Here is a 19,183-nt window from a genome sequence, read left to right on the forward strand (position 1 = left end):
TTTACTAAATATGGAAAAAATATTCGCAGTTACTTATTTAGCTTAACATGGGTTATAATTTAAAATATTTTTTTAATTACTAAAAGAAATATGTTACAAGTGGCAACTCCATATGAGGTAAAACGTCAAAAATGGTATAACTATAAGATTTGCTTTTCGCTGCAGTGTTTTTTTAAATTCACGTAAAGATAATTCGCACCTCTATTTCTTCTATGTGATATTAAAGTGTGACTATTATATTGTAGTGCGAGTAGATATAGTAAGCACAGGAAACTTACAATGACCTTTGAGTGATTGATGACATCTTTAAAATCTGCTTACTATGTGAGTATTTTAAGTTACTGTAGCCAATATCAAGGTTGGGTTATGTTTATTCTTCATTAATTAACAGAGCCGTGGGATTTTTGACCACAAGATAGTGATATCATAGTCAGTCATAGTCAGTACTGAATTTATCTCCTATGTTACCGTACAGAAATTCGTGATTCTTCGCGTAGGGCTTCTTGTTTTATTTTTAGCTCATTTACTGCGTATACATCAAATGTTTGTTTGCTTGTTCGTTTGTGTTTACAAGGTTCTCTTTAAAGGGAATGTTATTTGAGATTGTTGGGCAATAAACCAGTGTAGATAATGGGTTTGATCTGTCTTAATATTTTTCAAATCAGCTGGTTGTAATTTTTTTTTTTTGATATAACAAATGTTTAAAAGGCACACTATAAAATAAAATGTTTAAAAGGCACATTATAAAATATTTGTTAGTTAAGTACAATAACATAATTCATATGTTAGTGATAAATTTTTCCTTGACTATAGTTAGTAACAACACCAAAACAAGCCATTAATGTCAGGAAATTATAATTTTAAACTCAATTGTCAAAGGTCGTATTACTTAGCTTATTAATAAATATAAGCATAGAAATACTGTATAATGTAAGTGTGACCAGGTGATAAACATTTGAATTGTCATTAAAGCAAAGAATCATATAATACTTAATTTATCAGTCTATAAAATTATGTATTTTTTTTTATTTCCTTCATATTACTTATAGTAAATAACTCATACAGAAATGTTAATTTCATGTAATTAATTATTGTTTTATAAATAATGAAATATTATTTAATGCTAGATGTGTTCGGGTCAGTATTTTTTTATCCTGAAAACTATAGAATTATATTTATAACTAGCAATTGCCTGTGACAATCTCCACATTTATATTATTCCTATGAGGTTTATTTGGTTTCTAAAGAATTCTATAGACAGATGCTCACTTGAGATACACAACTGAATCAGTATAATGCCCTTCTGATTACAAAATAAATTAAAAAAATTGGTTTTAATAAAAAGATTCTTTTTTTATATTTATATCATAAATAATACTTAGACAAGCATAGAATTTCCTTTAATTTACTCCTTACAACATTACCATTCTAGAGTAAACCCAGAATATACAAACAGACAGAACTTAAAATTATAAATTACAGTTGTGATGCTTTTATATTCATTTAGTGGACAGCTATTGACTCAAAATATGTTCTTTAATTTGCGATTTTATATACTAGTACTGTTTGTATGTATTTTGTTACATGAAATGTAAGTAATTTATATTAAGGTACTTTGAGCTGTAGACCTGCTACATCTAAACATAATGCTTGTCTGATAGACATGTAAATAGTATGCACCGGCACATTCTGGAACTTATATTATGGAATTATACATAAACATTTGAACTGTTTAATTTATTTAAATCTTGTTAATGTTGTAATAGAGTTTATTATTAAATGATGAACACATGGTGAGGTCATCAGGATATTTGTGTTAGTTGTTTGTGGTGGGTGGAGGAATTTTAAGGATGGCAAAGTTACTTTATAATGAATATACACATGGAAATAAATGTATAATGAGTCCACTTCCAGATGATGGGATGATATATTTTCAGCCCTTTTTTTCGTACACCATTATTTTATTTTATTAATGATAAATTTTTTGCGTAAAAGTCGTGGTGGCCTGGAAGTTAAAGGCCCGCCTCTCATACGCGCGGGTTCGAAACCTGGCAAGTACCAATGTGATCTCTTCCGAGTCATATGTACTTTCTAAGAGTATTTAGACACCACTGACGGACGTTGAAGGAAAACATCGTGAGGAAACCTGGTCCTATAATTTCAAATTATAAGGTTGAAATCGCCAACCCGTCTTGAGCAAACGTGGTGATTAATGCTCTAACCTTCTCCATGTGAGAAGAGGCCTTTGCTCAGCACTGGGCTCCTATAGGCTGATGATGATGACATTTTTTTCTTATAGATTTTATAGCTTCTTCTTCTCTCTTAGTTAGTGGCGTTTCCTTATAGATGTAGCCAACATCATGTGTCATACACTGAACTATGAAGAGGGAATATAATAGCTTTATATCTTTGAAAGTGTAATTTATGTTATCTGTCTTAAGTGTCTTATTTTGACAGTTAATATAATGTTGTGTGGATTATTTTAGAAATAATATTGTAACATTCCGTTTTATCTGTTTATTATATATTTATTATTGACTGTCTTTATCTGTGGCTTCCGTTGCAGTTTGATGTTTCCATGTAGATAATCACCATTCACAACCGTTATCACTTGTTATATATACAATATGGTTACACATGACCATATAAATACTATATTAATACTATAAAAAATATATATACTCCACAATTGGTATGTATGTAACTCAAAGATATTGCGACAATTTAAATACTTTGAACAGTCTGGCTTCAAGTCATTAAGAGTTTCAATATATTATACTATTGTCCTTAACAAAAAATATGCGTTTAAATTAAAAATACAGATATTTCCTATACATAAGTAAGTTCCGTTGTTAAATCGTCTAGGTCAATGACGTCATCGTTCACTTTAACTCATATAAAAGATTGTATGAGATCTGTTCCACTAAAGACACGAATGTATTGATTGCATCCCTGTTATTATATATTGCGGAATATTTAGTCTGAGTCGTGATAGTAATCACATTTCTATAGTTAGATCACATTATGCAAAACGAATTACAGATTAACTGTAAGTTTGATCGTGAATCATAATGTTAGTTAGCATGTGCTCTTTAATAACGATTGTATATTTTTTATATTTTCCGAGTTACTATTATGTATTTCAATAAAAAAACGGAGTTAAAGGCGTATAAAAATATTATTGTACCTATGTATTGACATATGCGTGTGCGTTTAATAAAAAAAAAAATTAATCAATGCCAATTGAATTACTTCATATGTAACATTACGTTTAAAAACGTGACCCAAAATGAAAGTTATAATAATAAAGCTCGTTAAATACAAGCAATTTAAAATTAACTTCCGACATTGACCGGGGCTGCAACATTGATACTGGGTCTGACCTACATACAACTAACAGGATTTAGATTAAATATCAAGGAATTTAGGGGATAAGGGACCCATTGTGAGTTTGTCTGTGTGTGTTTGTGTTATATTAGATCGAATTTAATCTAACGCAAAGGATTTTTTTTCTAATTACTGATATTAAGTGATACAAATATGTTACGTACGTATTGAATAATAATAATTTTTACATATTATTACGTTTACGTTTTAAAATTATTCAGATATTAAATGTGTATAAGTGGATTCGCTCTTTTTCTCATCGGCACTGCGAAGGATTGGAGCTGTTGAATGGTGTTTAAGACGATAGTGAATAGACTTGCTCTTGCCATCTGAAGCTTAATTTACACGTACGATCAAAAAAGACTGCCAAGCAATTTCAAGTCCGTAATAAAAAATAAAGTTAAATATATAAAAATATATTTTTAACAGGCAACTTCTGTAACATATATTTCTCGTTGACATTATATCTGAATGAAATACGTTTATATTTTCTTTGTGTACGACGTATTTAAACTCGGCACTTTGTAACTTTTCCGTGACAGCCCAGCTTTGTGGTATATTCAAAAGGGTTTCGTTATGCAAAAATTAAAAGACTGCATACGAAACAATCTGAAAAATGTAAAAGTGATATTCAGACAACTCATAGTATGCAACCTTTTTCTGAAACATTTTTTCGTCCTCTTTGTAAGAAAAAAATTGAATCAGACAATATTTTTTTTACACTATATTTACGACGCAAATGAATCTGCTGTTGTTTTAAGAGCTTAGTATAATATTTTTGTTGTGGACTATCAATTATTTTTATCATTAAACCGTGATTAAGAAACACTTGAAGTGTCTTCGTGCCTACTATCAGTTTAAGTGGAAATAATTCTTAATATTTTATTAATGTTAATTCCGATAATTAAATTAAACGGCTCATCTTATACAATAATATTTTCATTGTGTCACATGTGGCTTCATCTGTGAAGGCTGATTGTTTTGATATTCTCATGTGTATGTAAATTATTCTGTGACATGTTTCACTCGTGATTGGATCGCCTGGATCCTTTTTAACACATCACCCGGATTATATCCTAAAGCTGTATTGATTTGGACCTTTGAATGCTCATGAGGGTTGAGATACGAAATGATTACGTCGTACAGGATCGTACATTATTCTCTCACTAACAAATTTTCTTTGCATTAATAACGGATTTTTTTTTTAATGCATATAACGTTATTCTGTCATCATCTGTCCTAATTTTTACTTGTATTTTACATTACAATACATTTTGTTAGCAAATTATCCTCATCTCTGTAATAATTGTTGGATACTTATTAATAACTAATATATGTTCTTTATTTATACTATACTTATATATAATCTATAAGAAAGGTTAAAATGTGTTTCGTATCAACATTATTGGCTGTTTCTTTACGGTCTGAATGAACGGAGCTCTTACATAACACATAATTTTTATATGTATTTAAGATTGTAGCAGTATGGCGTCTGTATGGAAGCGTCTCCAGAGAGTGAACAAGCGCGCCGCTAAGTTCCAATACACAGCATCCTACCATCGTGTCGATATCGAACTCACTCCTAAGTGGTGAGTTATAAATTAACAATTAAAATACTCTAAACTGATACGTGTCACATGTAAATAGATGGAATGAGAGTCTGTGTGTAAACATTATATATTTAGGTCACATATTATTTATATATATATATATATATATTGTAAAATAATGTGTATGTCGGTTCGTCTGTCATCTCGAACTACATCGTGTGGGTGGCGCGTTACAAGTTTGATTGCTTTTATTATATGATTGAGAAACTCTTCAAAGGCTTCCTTCGGATCAGTCGCTACTAAGTTATATATATTTATGTCCTGTATATACTTGTTTGAAGTTAATTGGTTTTTGTCTATATAAGTTACTTTGGGCCACGTCTTATCAGTTATCAATATCTTGCCTGATTGGTTCAAACAGATATATTTAAGTGAATACCTTAAAGGATTCGATTGTGTACATCACGGAGTAACACTTAATAATTTTAATATACTCGTCTAATATGTATTGAATATTAATCAATCAATAATATTTAATATTTCAGGAAACCTAACAAGTTAAGTATAGTATGGACCCGTCGATCGCGTCGCGTGGTGACGGAGCCTCTGGAATGGGAGCCGTCGTTGAAGGATCCGTTAAAGTAAGTTACTCGTTACTCTTATGTTTTATATTAATAAATTTTTTTGGAAGCGAAATTCAAAACATTTGATATTTTTATAACTCACTTCTCAATATATATTTTTTTACTTATTTTAATACATACACTTGTTATTTCTTAACAAAATAATTTGCTAAATAGAACTTAAGACTATCATAGTTTAAAACCAGTAGGTACTATAAATGTGACACATATTTATATTCCTTTATATTTGTATTGATCCTCTCGTACTCTTCTTTATATCTGTTCATGTACGTGTTGTGGGCGACTCCCTTGCTTCAAACAAATAGTCTATAGCAAATTATTTTTAGCAGATGTTTTATATCATGACCCATCATGAAGCTGGTGATGAAGTCGCTGCTCCTTATATTATATTATACTAATCAATAAAGTAAAGATACATACGGCCTAACAGCTGTTATTCAGACGTGAGTAACAACATAATATACTAGCGCCTTTTACCGAATAAAATGTATTACTAAGGATCATCAAGTAAAATGTTACGTCATAATCTGTGCAATAATGACAGCCGATTTTCCGGTAAAAATCACACTGCGTTCATTTTCAGTACAATTATATATGATGGAGATAGTAAAAATTCGTTCCTTTTGTAGAGTGACGTCAGCATAACTGACGTAACTAATGCCTTAGTCCGGGATTATTCTCAGGCTTTCAAGATGTTAAAGGTAACCTCGTAGACGGTTTGATGAATCCTTTTTTTCTATGAGGCTGTGTCCGATCGCTGCCATGGCTCGAGCGAAACTGTTTTTAATCTTTACTTTCACCTCTATTTATACGAACCAACACTCATTGTTGTGACTACACTTACACAGGTGGTTACGCGGGTAGTTATGCTAGTGTCACCTGTTAATGTCGACTACCCTCAATTATTGGTTTTTCAAATAATAGTAATTGCGCCGATATATAGTATTTCATAATCATTTTGGATACAACTAGCGGTACGTGTCTTTGTCTAGGGGTTCAGTAATATTCGCGGTGCCGGAGAATCAGACGGCGGCCGTGACTCTGTTCAGGGACGCCAGAACCAACGAGCTGGAAGACAAGGACTGGACCTTCGTACTCGAAGATGTAAGCGTAAAAAACAAAAATAATATATAACACATTTCAACTACACTATACTTCCATATATATGTAAATGTATGACTAAATTTGATTTTCGTTTTTCAATCATGCCTTATAATAGATTTTTTCCAAATCTTATAACAAGAGGATGAGATGAAAATAAACGATAAAACATTCCATTATATCGACTTTCAAAAAAATTATTCCTTTTACACTTTTCACTCAGAGACGAACACTTATACTTCATAAACTACGTTCCGCGAGCAGTGAGTGTAAATAAAATGTTTCCGGTCGCATTTCCATCACATAAATACGTATGTCAATTTTAATTTGTATTTCAATATCTATATTCTGTATGTACTAAGTGTTAAAGGTGTACATTTATAAATATAATGTTTGTGAAGGTATCTCCTTCCGGTAAGCGGCGCCGCCTGGCGTCCTGCCCCGTGAACCTCCGCCGCCACGCGTCCCTGATGCCAGCCCAGAGGTCCCTGAGGATCACCTTGGACACTTCCGGCAGGAGGCTGCGGGCCGCCAGGATACATCTCACACTACACTGTGTGCTGCTGAGGGAGGGAAACGCCACGTAAGTATGAGTTCAACATCGCTCTTGGAACCCTGTCATAAACTGATAGCATTTCTTAGGAGATAGATACAGGAGATAGTTCAGTCTATGGGAGAAGACAAGACGCACACGAGATATTTTGAGAAAGATCTGTCTTCGGATTACCCAAATTGAATCCGTCTTAATTATTACTTAATGGTTGGATATTTATGCAACGTTTTAAATTTTTATGGGCTAAAAAAATATATTTAGAAAGTATACATTATTGTCCTGGTTTTTACACTTTTTACCTCTAAAATAAGTAAATAAATCTCGCAACAATGTTAGCGTTGTCGTCTCGTGAAGTAGTTACATGATTTGCAGCTAAATCATTCCTTACATCCACCACATAAACTCCGTGAGTTTGACTTCAGGATGCTGTGCCGGAGGACGAGGAACGCCATGACCTGTGACCTTTAACATTCCCTCGATCTTATACATGTGTTAGGTAAGGTAGGTTAGTGAGAAAGTATTTTGTCTTTACGGGTACATTCATTTGAGAATTGTTTTAAATCTAACCTCTCTTGTTTTATTCCACTGGTCGGCGCTTCACCGCAAGCCGCTGTTGTTCTCGCTCCATGTCTCTTTACAGCTCGTATTTTGTAGGGCCGCATCCGGTTATACTTTCCGATATATTTTTTATATTTTATATATTTTTATCGTATATTTTAATTTTCTTATAACCACATGTCTGACAAAATTATTTGAAAAGAGATTATTTGTTATTCGGCAAAATCAAATTCCTGTTACTTTTTAAATTTAAAAATTCTTTTATTTGCTGAGCCCAATAACTGTACTGAGACGTTATGATATATGTTCTAGTGATGAGGACATGCAATCCCTGGCGTCGCTACTGTCCGTGAACAACAACTCAGACATCGCCGTCTTAGAAGACCTGGAGGAAGACGACTGCACGCTCTCTGAACACTCCACGAGACAGGTTAGTCCATACCACTGGCGGGAAACTTCTTTACCCGCGGTTAACGTGACGAGAAGTGTGATCGAATCAGGCAGACGAAGGCTGAGAGGGAAATAAGTTAGGGGAGAAAAAGAGATGGAACTATGTTACATATATCATTGTAGAAACAAAAGAAAGATGAGACAATAGATTTTGTCTTACCCTTTCTCTCATAGCCAATTGCGTTGGAGATAGAGAAGATCTTCTTCAGTTCTGGCTTCTGAAATGACAATTTTTGTTTTTGGCTGAAAATTAATTTTTGTATTATTTTCAGATGTTGGATCTCAGACAGCAGATGGAGGAAATGACGCAGAGCTTAACAAACAGTGACATAGCGGCCACCCCCAACAGTGTACAGAGTCTCAACTTCGATAACTCACGGACCCCCACCGCACCCATGACCCCCGAGTCCACAACACCCACGACCCCCAAACCAAAAGAAATAAATGACAGAATAGAACCCGAGCTCAAAATCAGCGAACCCTTCAACACTCCGAGGACGAGACCCGAATATTTAAGCAACCTGACGAAACTAGCGATGAAGACCGACGCCCCGAGGTACACCTCCACACCCAAGACGACGACGCTCACGTACGAACCCAAGGTCGACGGTCTGAAGGGCGTAGAGTTCAAACCGAAGATGATAGCGAAAAGAAACCTTAAGCCGCTGGAGTTGAAATCTAATTTGAATAACATAAGTCTGGACACCAACGACAACGAGAAGGACCTCGACGACGACAAGACGCCCACCGCCGGGGAGAGGCTGCTCGCGCTGAGAGGACTCGACAAGACGCCGGTCATTAACCTTGCTATGATCCCCGACAGAGATTAAAAACGCTCGACCCTTAACCTGAATATAATATTGCTTGTTGCAGGTTCAAGAGTTACTGGACTGGTGTGGAGGAGTGACCCGCGAGTACCGCTCCTGCCGGGTCACTGACCTTGCTCAAAGCTTCCGCTCGGGCCTGGCCTTCTGCGCCATCATACATCACTATCGACCAGACCTCATGTGAGTACTGACACACGGCCACCCGCAGCTCACTCTACGCTGGTGCTTATTATACTGAACCCTATGTCTTGTGACATGTCGTCCTGACTGTACTTGCTGACAAAATGTATTTAAACATGTACTCGGGAAAAGCTGTTATATAAGTAGCCTTTTGTTTAATAAGTATTAAGTAAATCCAATATTTGAAATTATAATTGATATCACGACTAACATCAACACCTTATAAACGGCTTGGAAGGCAGCCCTAGTAGGTTCGTTTTAAATTTGGTTAGGTAGAGAGAGGAGCTTGGACGGTCGAGGTGAGCGTTTAACGTTAGATAGTGGCTCCTTAAAATTACACCTTGGTGGCAAGTCCCAGGCACTGTTGAAGCTCCTCTCCCTGCAACACGATGGACCCGGCACCCGTACGGTGAATGCATTGAATGATGAGAGGTTTCGTCTCTGTTTCTGTCGTTCAGAGATTTCTCCGGTCTTCAAGCGGAGGAGTTCGAGCAGAATGTCCGTACAGCGCTGGAGGCGAGCGCCAGGCTGGGGATCGCTCAAGTCCTCACCGTCAAAGATGTGTGCTCGGCCACCGGTCCCGACAAGCTGGCGGTGAGGGCGTACACACTTACACCGACACAGACAAACACACACTACTCCACACACAGCCGCTGGACAAGCATTCAGATGAGACGATGGAGATTAACATCAACGTCTGCATGGATGCATGGGTGTGAGCAGCTCGGTCACACAGAAACTACTGTAGGGATTTTTATGAAACTTTGAAGTATAGTAAGCTAGATGGGAGCGTTTATATTCTGCATGAAGTGACGTGCCATCCCCTATGAACGACCGAGCCGCTGGTAACCATATCTAATGTTTTAAGACACCTTATACATATTGTCTCTCCCAGTCTAACCCCGAACTCCCGCGGACTGAGTCGCGAGCAAAAATTGGTATAACTATAAACCAGAGCTGCATCAAATGATAAAATTTTGATTGTCTTTTATTTCAGATAATGACGTATCTATTTCAACTGCGGGCTTACTTCACCGGCAATGAACTGCAAGTCGAACAGCTGGGTACAGGATTTTTGTGGTTTTAACTAGAATAAAATATCCTCATAATATATATTTTTTTTTAAATTAAAATACACTTTTATGGCAAAATAAATCATTTTTCAACTTGTAGCAAGCAAAACACACAGATATTGAGCGTAGCATTATGTTTACCTTAATGTTTCAGGTAACGATGAAACTGAGTCATCGTACCTGGTGGGGAGACATGACACTGACGAGAGTCTGCCGCCCGAGCTGTTCAGTAGAGAGGTCAGCACCCGGCGCTCCAGGAACCTCGGGGACAGACATAGACCGGGGTTAGTGACACGCACACACACACACACACACGCACACGCACACTACCGGAATACAGAGACATGGCATGTGAATTCCTTGTTATATATTAGCTTCAACAGTACCTGTATTGATTAACTGATTATATGATTTATGGCATTTTGGTGGACCTAGGTTATGATTTAGTTGGTTCGACCCTTTCATAGTAAACGTCATCCTTCACGCTACTTGGCCGTTCATTATGTGTGAGTTCGTCTCCAGGTGTCAGGAGTCCCGCCCGTCTCAGGATCTATCTCCGGACAAATCCCCGGCCATCAAGGACGTCCGCGACATGCTGCTCCACTCCAAGACTCTGCTGGGGAAGATGCTGTCTCCGGCCAGGGAGAGGGACAAGCCCTCCGCCAAGTGGTTCGCTGACAGTGAGGTCGGTGACCTTTGACGGAACACACGATCATACACACACACATACATTATATATTCAATGACTGCAGCTTTCAGTTCAATATAATAATCGGGACAAACGATGTGCTCTGAATTAATATTCTTATTCAATACTCTGCCATAAGTATTTTGTAATATTTCGGTTTTGCTTTTCGCCTCGTTATATTAGGAAGCTCGGTGTTGGCTTGAATAGAAGACATGTAAGGGATTGATATTCATATATATATGTATATATATAATGTTCTTTCAAACAGCATATCTTTAATACATTTTTCCTTCCTTCGTTCTTTTGTCGGTTACCAAAATTGTATAAGTAACAAAAGATAACAAAGCTTTCTTATTATTTTAAAAATCTTCCAAAGAGGCTTGATTTATACACATACAAGTATATTGTCGGTGAAAATGTATCTCATGACGTCAAGCGAGCTCACACGCGACTGTCACGGTACTTGGCTTAGTCTAACTTACCTTAGTTAAGGCTACTCTATTTATCACACGGAGCGCCATCTAGTGACTGTTATTAAAACGAAGGCCTCGCTCAGATCCATGAAAGTTTGGTGTTACAATCATTTGTAAAGTAAAAAAAACTGTTGTTCATTGTTATGTTGCTTAATAAATATTGAATAAAATATAAAATTGTTGCATTTGGTAAATGATCCAGCCTGTACCGGCGCGGCCCGAAAAGTTGATGACTCGTAAAGAGCTGACGGACCCCTTTGGCTCTGATGAGGAGGAGGAAGCACCGGCGGCAGGCGAGGGTGAAGGTGAGGGTGAGGGTGAGGGTAGGGTGTGACGCGATACGTTGGACATGTTGTAATGTATTAGTAATTTGAACCTGGAGGTTTCGTCTTACATTATATTATTAATTATTATAAGTGTATTTTTATCGTGTCTTCCAAAAAAGTCATAAATTAAATATTCCGTCTTTTTATTATAGTAAAGCAACCGGAACCAGCTCCGGAAAACCCACCCGAAATACAACCGGAACCAGCGAAACCGGAACCGGAAATAAAAGAAAATAAAACAGAAACCAAACCAGCCGCGGAGCTACCGAAACCCACACCAGTATGTTAATAAAAGAATATTGAACTTGCTTTGGACTCATCTTAACTACTTATAAAAGATTTTTGTGTTTCGCTTTAAGCTCTAAAAAACTAAATCTAACAGTAGTTTTGGCTTCGCGATCCTTGATCCAAGAATTTGTGATTGTGATGTGAATTACACTAACAGCAACTCCTGTCCCGCCACGACGAGCTGAAGGAGAGAGCGAGACAGCTGCTGGAGGCGGCGAAAATAGAAGAGAGACAGAGAGAGATGGAGATAGAGGAGGGAGGGAGGAGGGGCGGAGACGATGACGCACACAAGAAGGTTTGGCCGACATGAGATGGGTTGATGAATATAGAAGTGTACAGAGTCATGTGTTTACCCCTGACCAGGGTCGAGCTGAAAGATAGATTAGATAACAGAGAGTGTAATATATTGTTATACTTACTTGTAAAACTGTGGATGAGTGAGCTGGAGTAACGTGCTATGTCCATACATTCCAGAGCCTGTCAGAGGACGAGCGACAAGCGGTGCTCAGGGAACGAGCCAGGAGACTCATAGCGGATGCCAGGAACGGAGGAGGGGGACGGTGAGACACAAACGCACAGACACACCGATACACATATACATGTTCACACACACCCGTACACACGCCTAACACGTATACACATTAACACCTGTTTGAACCCTCGTGTTGACCCCTGCCCGTCGCGTGTGTTGCAGGAAGGGTTCGCCGTCGTCTCCCGCCGTGGAGATCATCTCCAAGCAGTCCGTCATGGACGAGTTCGTGGCCGGTACGTTCACACGCACCCCTCCCCACTACAACAACCCCCCACTAATGGCGGATCAGAAATAAGTCGAGCTTCTAGCACTCATATGTTACTTGCTGCACTAGCGGCTCAAGGCCCGAAATCATAACTAAATATACATTTAAAGTTGAATATGTTTATATGAGAACTGGACTATTCTGTGACAGAATTATGGGTAACAGTCATGCTACTGACACATCACTGCGCTCAGATAAATATAACATGACTGATACTGTGGAGCACAGAGTACATGTGGTACCACTTTGTGTATATTATTTTGTATGTGTACGTTATCTCCAGCAGGTGGAGTGGACCAGCTGGGGTCGGCGGCCTCCAGTCCCGGCTCGGGGAAGAGCTTCAACAACGATATATGTGGTTCATATTTTAACTGATCATAAGAAACTGAGAATACTCGTTTTCCATAAGCACAAATCTTTTGTTACAGGCGAGTTACATATACTTCATCGATTGTGTTACAGATCCTCACAGTGACAGCGGAGCGCTGGCCGCGCTGGTCGGCCGGTTGTCGCCGGACTGCCGGGAACAGGTGGGTGAGAGTGAGAGACGGACCGGGCGAGGGTCTGGACCAGTGAGGGAAGACCTCCAGGCGTCTTATACCTTGATATAACTTCTAAAGCGTTATACCTGAACCGAATTATTATTTCTTTGGGGATTATTATTAACGACTCCTGAAGTAAAACCAAAGCAACTGTTATTCCTCGAGGTCGAGTCAGTCGCTTGTTTTTGTAATCGAATACCCAATTAGTTACTTAACATCCCTAAAGTATGTTTTAGTGAATTAACAGGTGACAGAAATGCAAACTCTGAGCGGCCGGACTCTTCACCGAAAGCCGTATTTCAATCTACCGCCTGTATGATATGTCAGGTATATTGATATGTTCATCTGTATCAGAACGAGTCCGGCTCGTACCTGGCGAGTGAGCTGGAGGCCCTGGAGAGAGAACAGCGGGCGGTGGACGAGACGGCCGCGCGGCTTGAGGTGCAGCTCAGGAAGGTCATGGACAGGGGAGACGACGCCAGGGTGAGGAGAGGGGGAGGGAGGGGGAGTGTGAGGAGAGACAAGAGATGACGGTCATGTGTTACAGGAGGAGGACCGCCTCATGTCGCAGTGGTTCAACCTGGTGAACAAGAAGAACGCGCTGCTGAGGAGACAGATGCAGCTTAACATACTGTGAGTGACGGACAAGATCACACGACAGGTTGAGAATATACATAGAGAATATATGTATATATACATTACCTTAAGTTGAGAGGGGTCTGTCGGTTAGTGGAAAGGGAAAGAAATATAGATGGACTTACTTTTATTATCACTGTAAGAGCTTGAGAGTGGTCAGCACGAGAACACACTCTTCTTATCTTTCTCTTCCAGCGAGTTAATTTTTAGTTAGAGGAATTTAGCTTCAGTCGTGTAGTCCAGAGCTCTTGGTCTTTTCTTTAAATAAGTCCCGTCGAGTACTTTTCTTTTCAAGTCGACGTCACCTGTATCCGTCCCCATGCGTGTGTTCCATAGTATCTGTGTGATACTTCATCCGCGTTACCTTCGTTATTGTGCTCAGAGATAGTTCAGTGACTGCCCACTACAGACAAGCGTTGTGACCCGCTCGTACAAACTCCCCGCACAATGGAATACATTACAGGCTCGTGTGTTCGCATGACGTCACAACGACGTTAGCAGAAAGTTTCACCGAAACCCGTTCAGTATAATACACTGCAAAGCGGAACAAACACCTACACAGCCTTACACACATTCATACTTATAATTGAATGATTCTCTGTCTGTAACTCAGTGAACAAGAAGAGGACCTGAGTCGTCGCTGTGAGCTGCTTGCGAGGGAGCTGCGGCTGTCCCTGGGGGTGGAGGAGTGGAGGAAGACGCCGGGCCAGAAGAGGAGGGAGAGACTCCTGTTACAGGTGAGAGGCCATCACTTATGTATATTAATATACATGGCACCTGTCGTGATGACGTCACATGTTTCAGTCATCAATACTCATTATGTTTCCTCGTGTCGTTACTTCCAGGAGCTGCTGGCGGCCGTCAACGAGCGAGACAGACTGGTGCAGGAGATGGACGAACAGGAGAAAGCGTGAGAACATACATACATTGCCGACACAAACCGTCCTACAGCGATTGAATCTCATTTGAGAGACGGAATGTTGAAATAAAACTAATATTTTTCGGATTTACTACGCGTTTATAATAAGTTTTAACAACGTCCTCCCGACGTTTGGGCTGCTCTGTAGCGACCGCGAGGGTGACGCGAGATGATAATGACTAAAAATAATTATAAACGAGTAGTAATCCGAGAAAAAAATGTTTCTTGCAAGAACTACTCGCGAAAGTACAAGACAATGTTATATAAAATTGCAGGATAGCTCAGGACGACGAGATAGAAAGGAACCTGTCCACCGTCGAGATTCAGAGGAAGAACAATTGCATCCTGCAGTAAGAGGCGGGCGCCACTCTCGCTCACGCGCTCGGCGTTACGTTTGCATCCTTCGTTGATTTCGATTCTCAAATGTTTTGCTGTTATATTTAGTTAACTGTCCGCGTCCTGCCACGAGGTCGGCGTGGTGTGCGGCGGCGGCCTCGTGGTCGGGTGCGTGTTTGTTGTATGAGCGGTAGCCACCAAAGACCAGTGAAGTGATATTGAAGTACAAGCCTCGTGCAATGACCCGCGAGTCATGTATAGTCCAATGTAAATATTAGTTACTAATGCTGTAATATTGTTCGCGGCCGCGTCGGCCCGTCTTGCCTAACAACGCTATTTAAATATTTTTTTAATTTAATTTAATGTATGAGATGTCTAAGGTAGTAGCTAATTTTTATATCACTATATATTTTCCAACGTAATATCTTCGTGTGCCTAAATCATATAGCTGTCCTCTTCACTCCTCTCGGGTTAGAAGAGAGCGACGATATGATCTGTATGTTGATGGTAACGATGTCTGATTGAAATCAAAACACGTGCTCTATCGAACGCTTGTAGACCAACGACGGGTGCTGAAGATAGTGTTGCTTGATGAATTCATTACTTTAAATGATTTTTTTTAATGAAGTCGAAGTAATCATCGTATTAGCGTCCTCGACGCCCGCCCGTCTCGATGCACACCCCCAGCATCCCTGGCAACATTATCTCGATTCTAACTCGCCTTAGTCATATTATTTATCAATGTACGTATAAATGTATTTTTTAAGTGGAACATATTTTTTTATATAAATCTTTTGTAATAACGTATGAGATCTCAGTTGGCTTAGTTTTTTACATGTTAGTTTGGGCTTGAGCGATGAGGAGTGAGTCTAGTGTGTAGCTGTGACGTCGCTGTAGGAGTATCACACACACTGTCTTCCGGCTGGAAATGAAAAAACAATCGAGGCACCAATATACATTGGTTTATTTAAACAAAGGTTTCATATAATTTTTTTGTATGACAATGAAGTCACCCAACACACGACTCAAAGTTAATAGAATAGAATGATGTAACCCAAGTAGTAGCGTTACTAGTTGTAAAGGCTCGACTCCACTTATGAATGTCTTCGCTTCGCATCGCACTCGTGTATTCACAGCCTTTAATATTAAAAGTAATGTTTCAAGCCTGCGTCACAACCTTCAGCGATGGTGGGCGTTGAGGGGACGGTGAAGTGATAGCTTTTATAAATTATAGTGCACGATAGAATCACTAGGCGTGAGCGAGACACGAGGGAACTGTCCGTGTGGAGTGGTGAGGGTTGTGATGCAGGTACTAAGAGCCTGCGACTGTACTCTCTGTATCAAATATATTATGAAATAAAATATTGACACACAATGTTGTGTTTCATTGATCGTCATTTCTTGAGTATTCTTTTGGATGAATTACTGCATATAAAAGACAAGTGATGTCGTTATAATCCCTGGTAATATTATAAATGAGAGCTTTGAGATATTTCATCTCAACGAATTATCTTATGGTGTTTGTCTTCCGGATCGTTTTGGTCTCGCATTAATCGCTAACGTGGTCTTGGTGAGTTCAACATAAGCTTTTCTTCTGTCCCTGTATAAGTAGGTTGGCTTATAGTGTTGTTTAACTTTAATACTAGTATTTATCTATGATAGACACTTAGGCAGTTTCTGTCATTTTTTTCCTCATAAGTAGGTAACTACACAGTAAGTAGGTCAGCTTATTTATATTACTTCAGCATTTCGAGAAATTGAATCGTTTTTTTGTTTCTGTATGTGTGCATAGTATATACTCAAAAGTTTTCAACCGCCTTAATTTTATTGAAGTGAAACTTCTTCCTTCCAACAAGGTTCGATCAAACATTTAATATTCTTGGGGGGATAAAAAGAGACACAGCAAGAGCGAATGTTTGGCGCTCGAACACACGCGGACAATTGATTGTGACTTGTAAGTAATGTTAATTTAATGTTAATGTTAATTTCGACCCTTCCTGTTTTTCTTCCAACTTTACGAAGTGTCGCTTCTTACGCGTACAATATTTTTTTTGTTTTTTCTTTTATTTTTTACGCCGACTGTAACGGCTAGTCCAACATATAAGTTCTCAGTTTGCATACTGCTCGTATTTTACATATATTGAAAAATTATCAGAATGTCTCTTATAATGTATTGAATAAAAGCCGGTGCGGTTGTAATAAAAAATTTATTCATTTGTTACAAGCAACTGCGAGTTTATAAGAACGATACAACTATATACAGAACAAGAGTCGCTCGGTTGTTAAAATAACATAGTGGAAGAACCCCGTCAATAAATAATCATAAGAGTTAAATTGTAAACTGTTACTTATTATAAAAGTACAGAGGAATTATAATTTATTTATATATTTAAATTATCTCGTAGGAATCTTAATGAGTCCCGTTGTTGCGTTTATATGTCCCTTAACGACCGTACATGTTAGGTAACCTCGTCTCCTGTGTATTACAATTTATACACAGAATAATAGTTGTAGATAATTAAAATGTTTATTCCTTATACACTAATATATATTGATAAAATTACAGTAAGAGAAGCACTTGGGGCTTTATTTTGGTTGTGGCAACACTAGTTTTGTTTTGTAATATTTTTTATTTCAGTGTTGCCAGTGTTCTATACAGTACTACCAAAACGTCTACTCGACAAAGATCGCCACTGATCGAAAACTTTATCTGGAAGTCGACAAAACTGTAGATTTAAAAAAATCTTCTGACCAGCAGAAGCCAAGATCCGTTTTGCCACAAAAAATGTTGAAAACTGTACAATAATAATAATTTTCTTTTAATTATGTATAAAAATCTTAAACCACATTTCAAAGTTTTTTTTCTATGAAAACACAACGCAGTTTATGTCTGGTCTTTTTGTCTTATAGTATTATAACGAATTATTACTATCTTTTCATTTTAGCCGTAGATATCCAAAACGCGATCAAATAAGCTCCTTTTTGTATGTACATTTTTATTAGTCCGTCTACTTATTGTATGTTCGTATTATTTAACCGACCTATATATATATAAATCAGGGTCTTGTGTGGTTGTTGTTGGTGACAGGAGGAGCTTCCGCTTCCGCTGCAGCGGCGTCTGCTTTCAATTTTTTGTATTTACCTGAGAATTTAATATAAAACATGGTCAGTACTTGAATAAGTATATGGTTAATGTTATTAGTTATACTTACGAGAAACCTGCACCATGATGACTCCCCACCAGATAGCCCAGCCCCATCCCACCAGACAGAACAGAACAGTGAACAGTTGGCTGCAACCCACCAGCAGGTTGATCACCAGGGATCCTGGCGACACGAGGGTGATATTTAAATGTATTGGATATGAAACAGTTCAGATAATAAAACGAATAATGTCTCCATTCTTTAGTAGTAATGTTCTTGTTTATTTCCATATATTTTAAATGTTCTTAATTTTGATATTGGGATACTTATGGTAGTTCAGAAGATGAAACTAGTATTATTCGGATTTACTACGCGGATTTTATTATTTAAAAACTACATAATCCCGACGTTTCGGTTACTTTGCAGCAACCGTGATCACGGGCAGTCACCTCGTCTCGTCAACCGAAACGTCGGGATTATGTAGTTTTTAAATAATAAAATCCGCGTAGTAAATCCGAATAATACTAGTTTCATTTAAATGAATACTCGCGAAAATCTTAGATCTCATTAGTTCAGAAGATATTCGTAAGTACGCCATATCACATCTATTTACCTATTCTATGTTTTGCTCCGTCGTAAACACCGAAACGGGGAATCCCAAAACATAGACAAAACAAGCCGCTGAATATAGTACCTGGAAAATAATCGAAAA

The 19,183-nt window shown here is 38.1% G+C and overlaps 2 protein-coding genes across 4 annotated transcripts in view; one reads left to right on the forward strand and one right to left on the reverse strand.

Annotated features, from left to right (window-relative positions):
• Positions 1-111: 111 nt before the first annotated feature.
• On the forward strand, positions 112-16,703 carry LOC116775508 (EH domain-binding protein 1). Of its 3 annotated transcripts, none has more exons than XM_061525050.1 (24): positions 112-324; positions 4,862-4,976; positions 5,483-5,578; positions 6,574-6,685; positions 7,084-7,265; positions 8,106-8,223; positions 8,516-9,037; positions 9,117-9,250; positions 9,709-9,844; positions 10,248-10,314; positions 10,478-10,607; positions 10,846-11,008; positions 11,687-11,789; positions 11,963-12,090; positions 12,256-12,393; positions 12,573-12,658; positions 12,793-12,863; positions 13,179-13,253; positions 13,358-13,425; positions 13,792-13,920; positions 13,985-14,070; positions 14,687-14,810; positions 14,919-14,983; positions 15,268-16,703. In XM_061525050.1, exons 2-24 carry the CDS (start codon positions 4,873-4,875, stop codon positions 15,344-15,346), a joined length of 2,916 nt encoding a protein of 971 aa, XP_061381034.1. In that variant the 5' UTR covers positions 112-324; positions 4,862-4,872; the 3' UTR covers positions 15,347-16,703. The 3 variants fall into 3 exon arrangements, with proteins under 3 accessions (XP_061381034.1, XP_061381036.1, XP_061381037.1); XM_061525052.1 differs by having other exon boundaries at positions 13,182-13,253; XM_061525053.1 differs by lacking the exon at positions 12,256-12,393.
• Positions 16,704-17,518: 815 nt separating this feature from the next.
• The window catches only part of LOC116775688 (protein stum), a 31,197-nt gene continuing 29,532 nt past the window's right edge, over positions 17,519-19,183 (reverse strand). Inside the window, exons 9-11 of the mRNA XM_061525099.1 lie at positions 19,085-19,165; positions 18,541-18,654; positions 17,519-18,470 (exon numbers count right to left, since the gene is read on the reverse strand). Coding sequence (XP_061381083.1) covers positions 18,385-18,470; positions 18,541-18,654; positions 19,085-19,165 — 281 coding nt within the window. The 3' untranslated portion in view covers positions 17,519-18,384. The remainder of the gene's footprint in view (positions 18,471-18,540; positions 18,655-19,084; positions 19,166-19,183) is intronic.

The sequence above is a fragment of the Danaus plexippus genome, chromosome 27, assembly GCF_018135715.1.
Source record: "Danaus plexippus chromosome 27, MEX_DaPlex, whole genome shotgun sequence".
Classification (NCBI taxonomy): Eukaryota; Metazoa; Arthropoda; class Insecta; order Lepidoptera; family Nymphalidae; genus Danaus; species Danaus plexippus.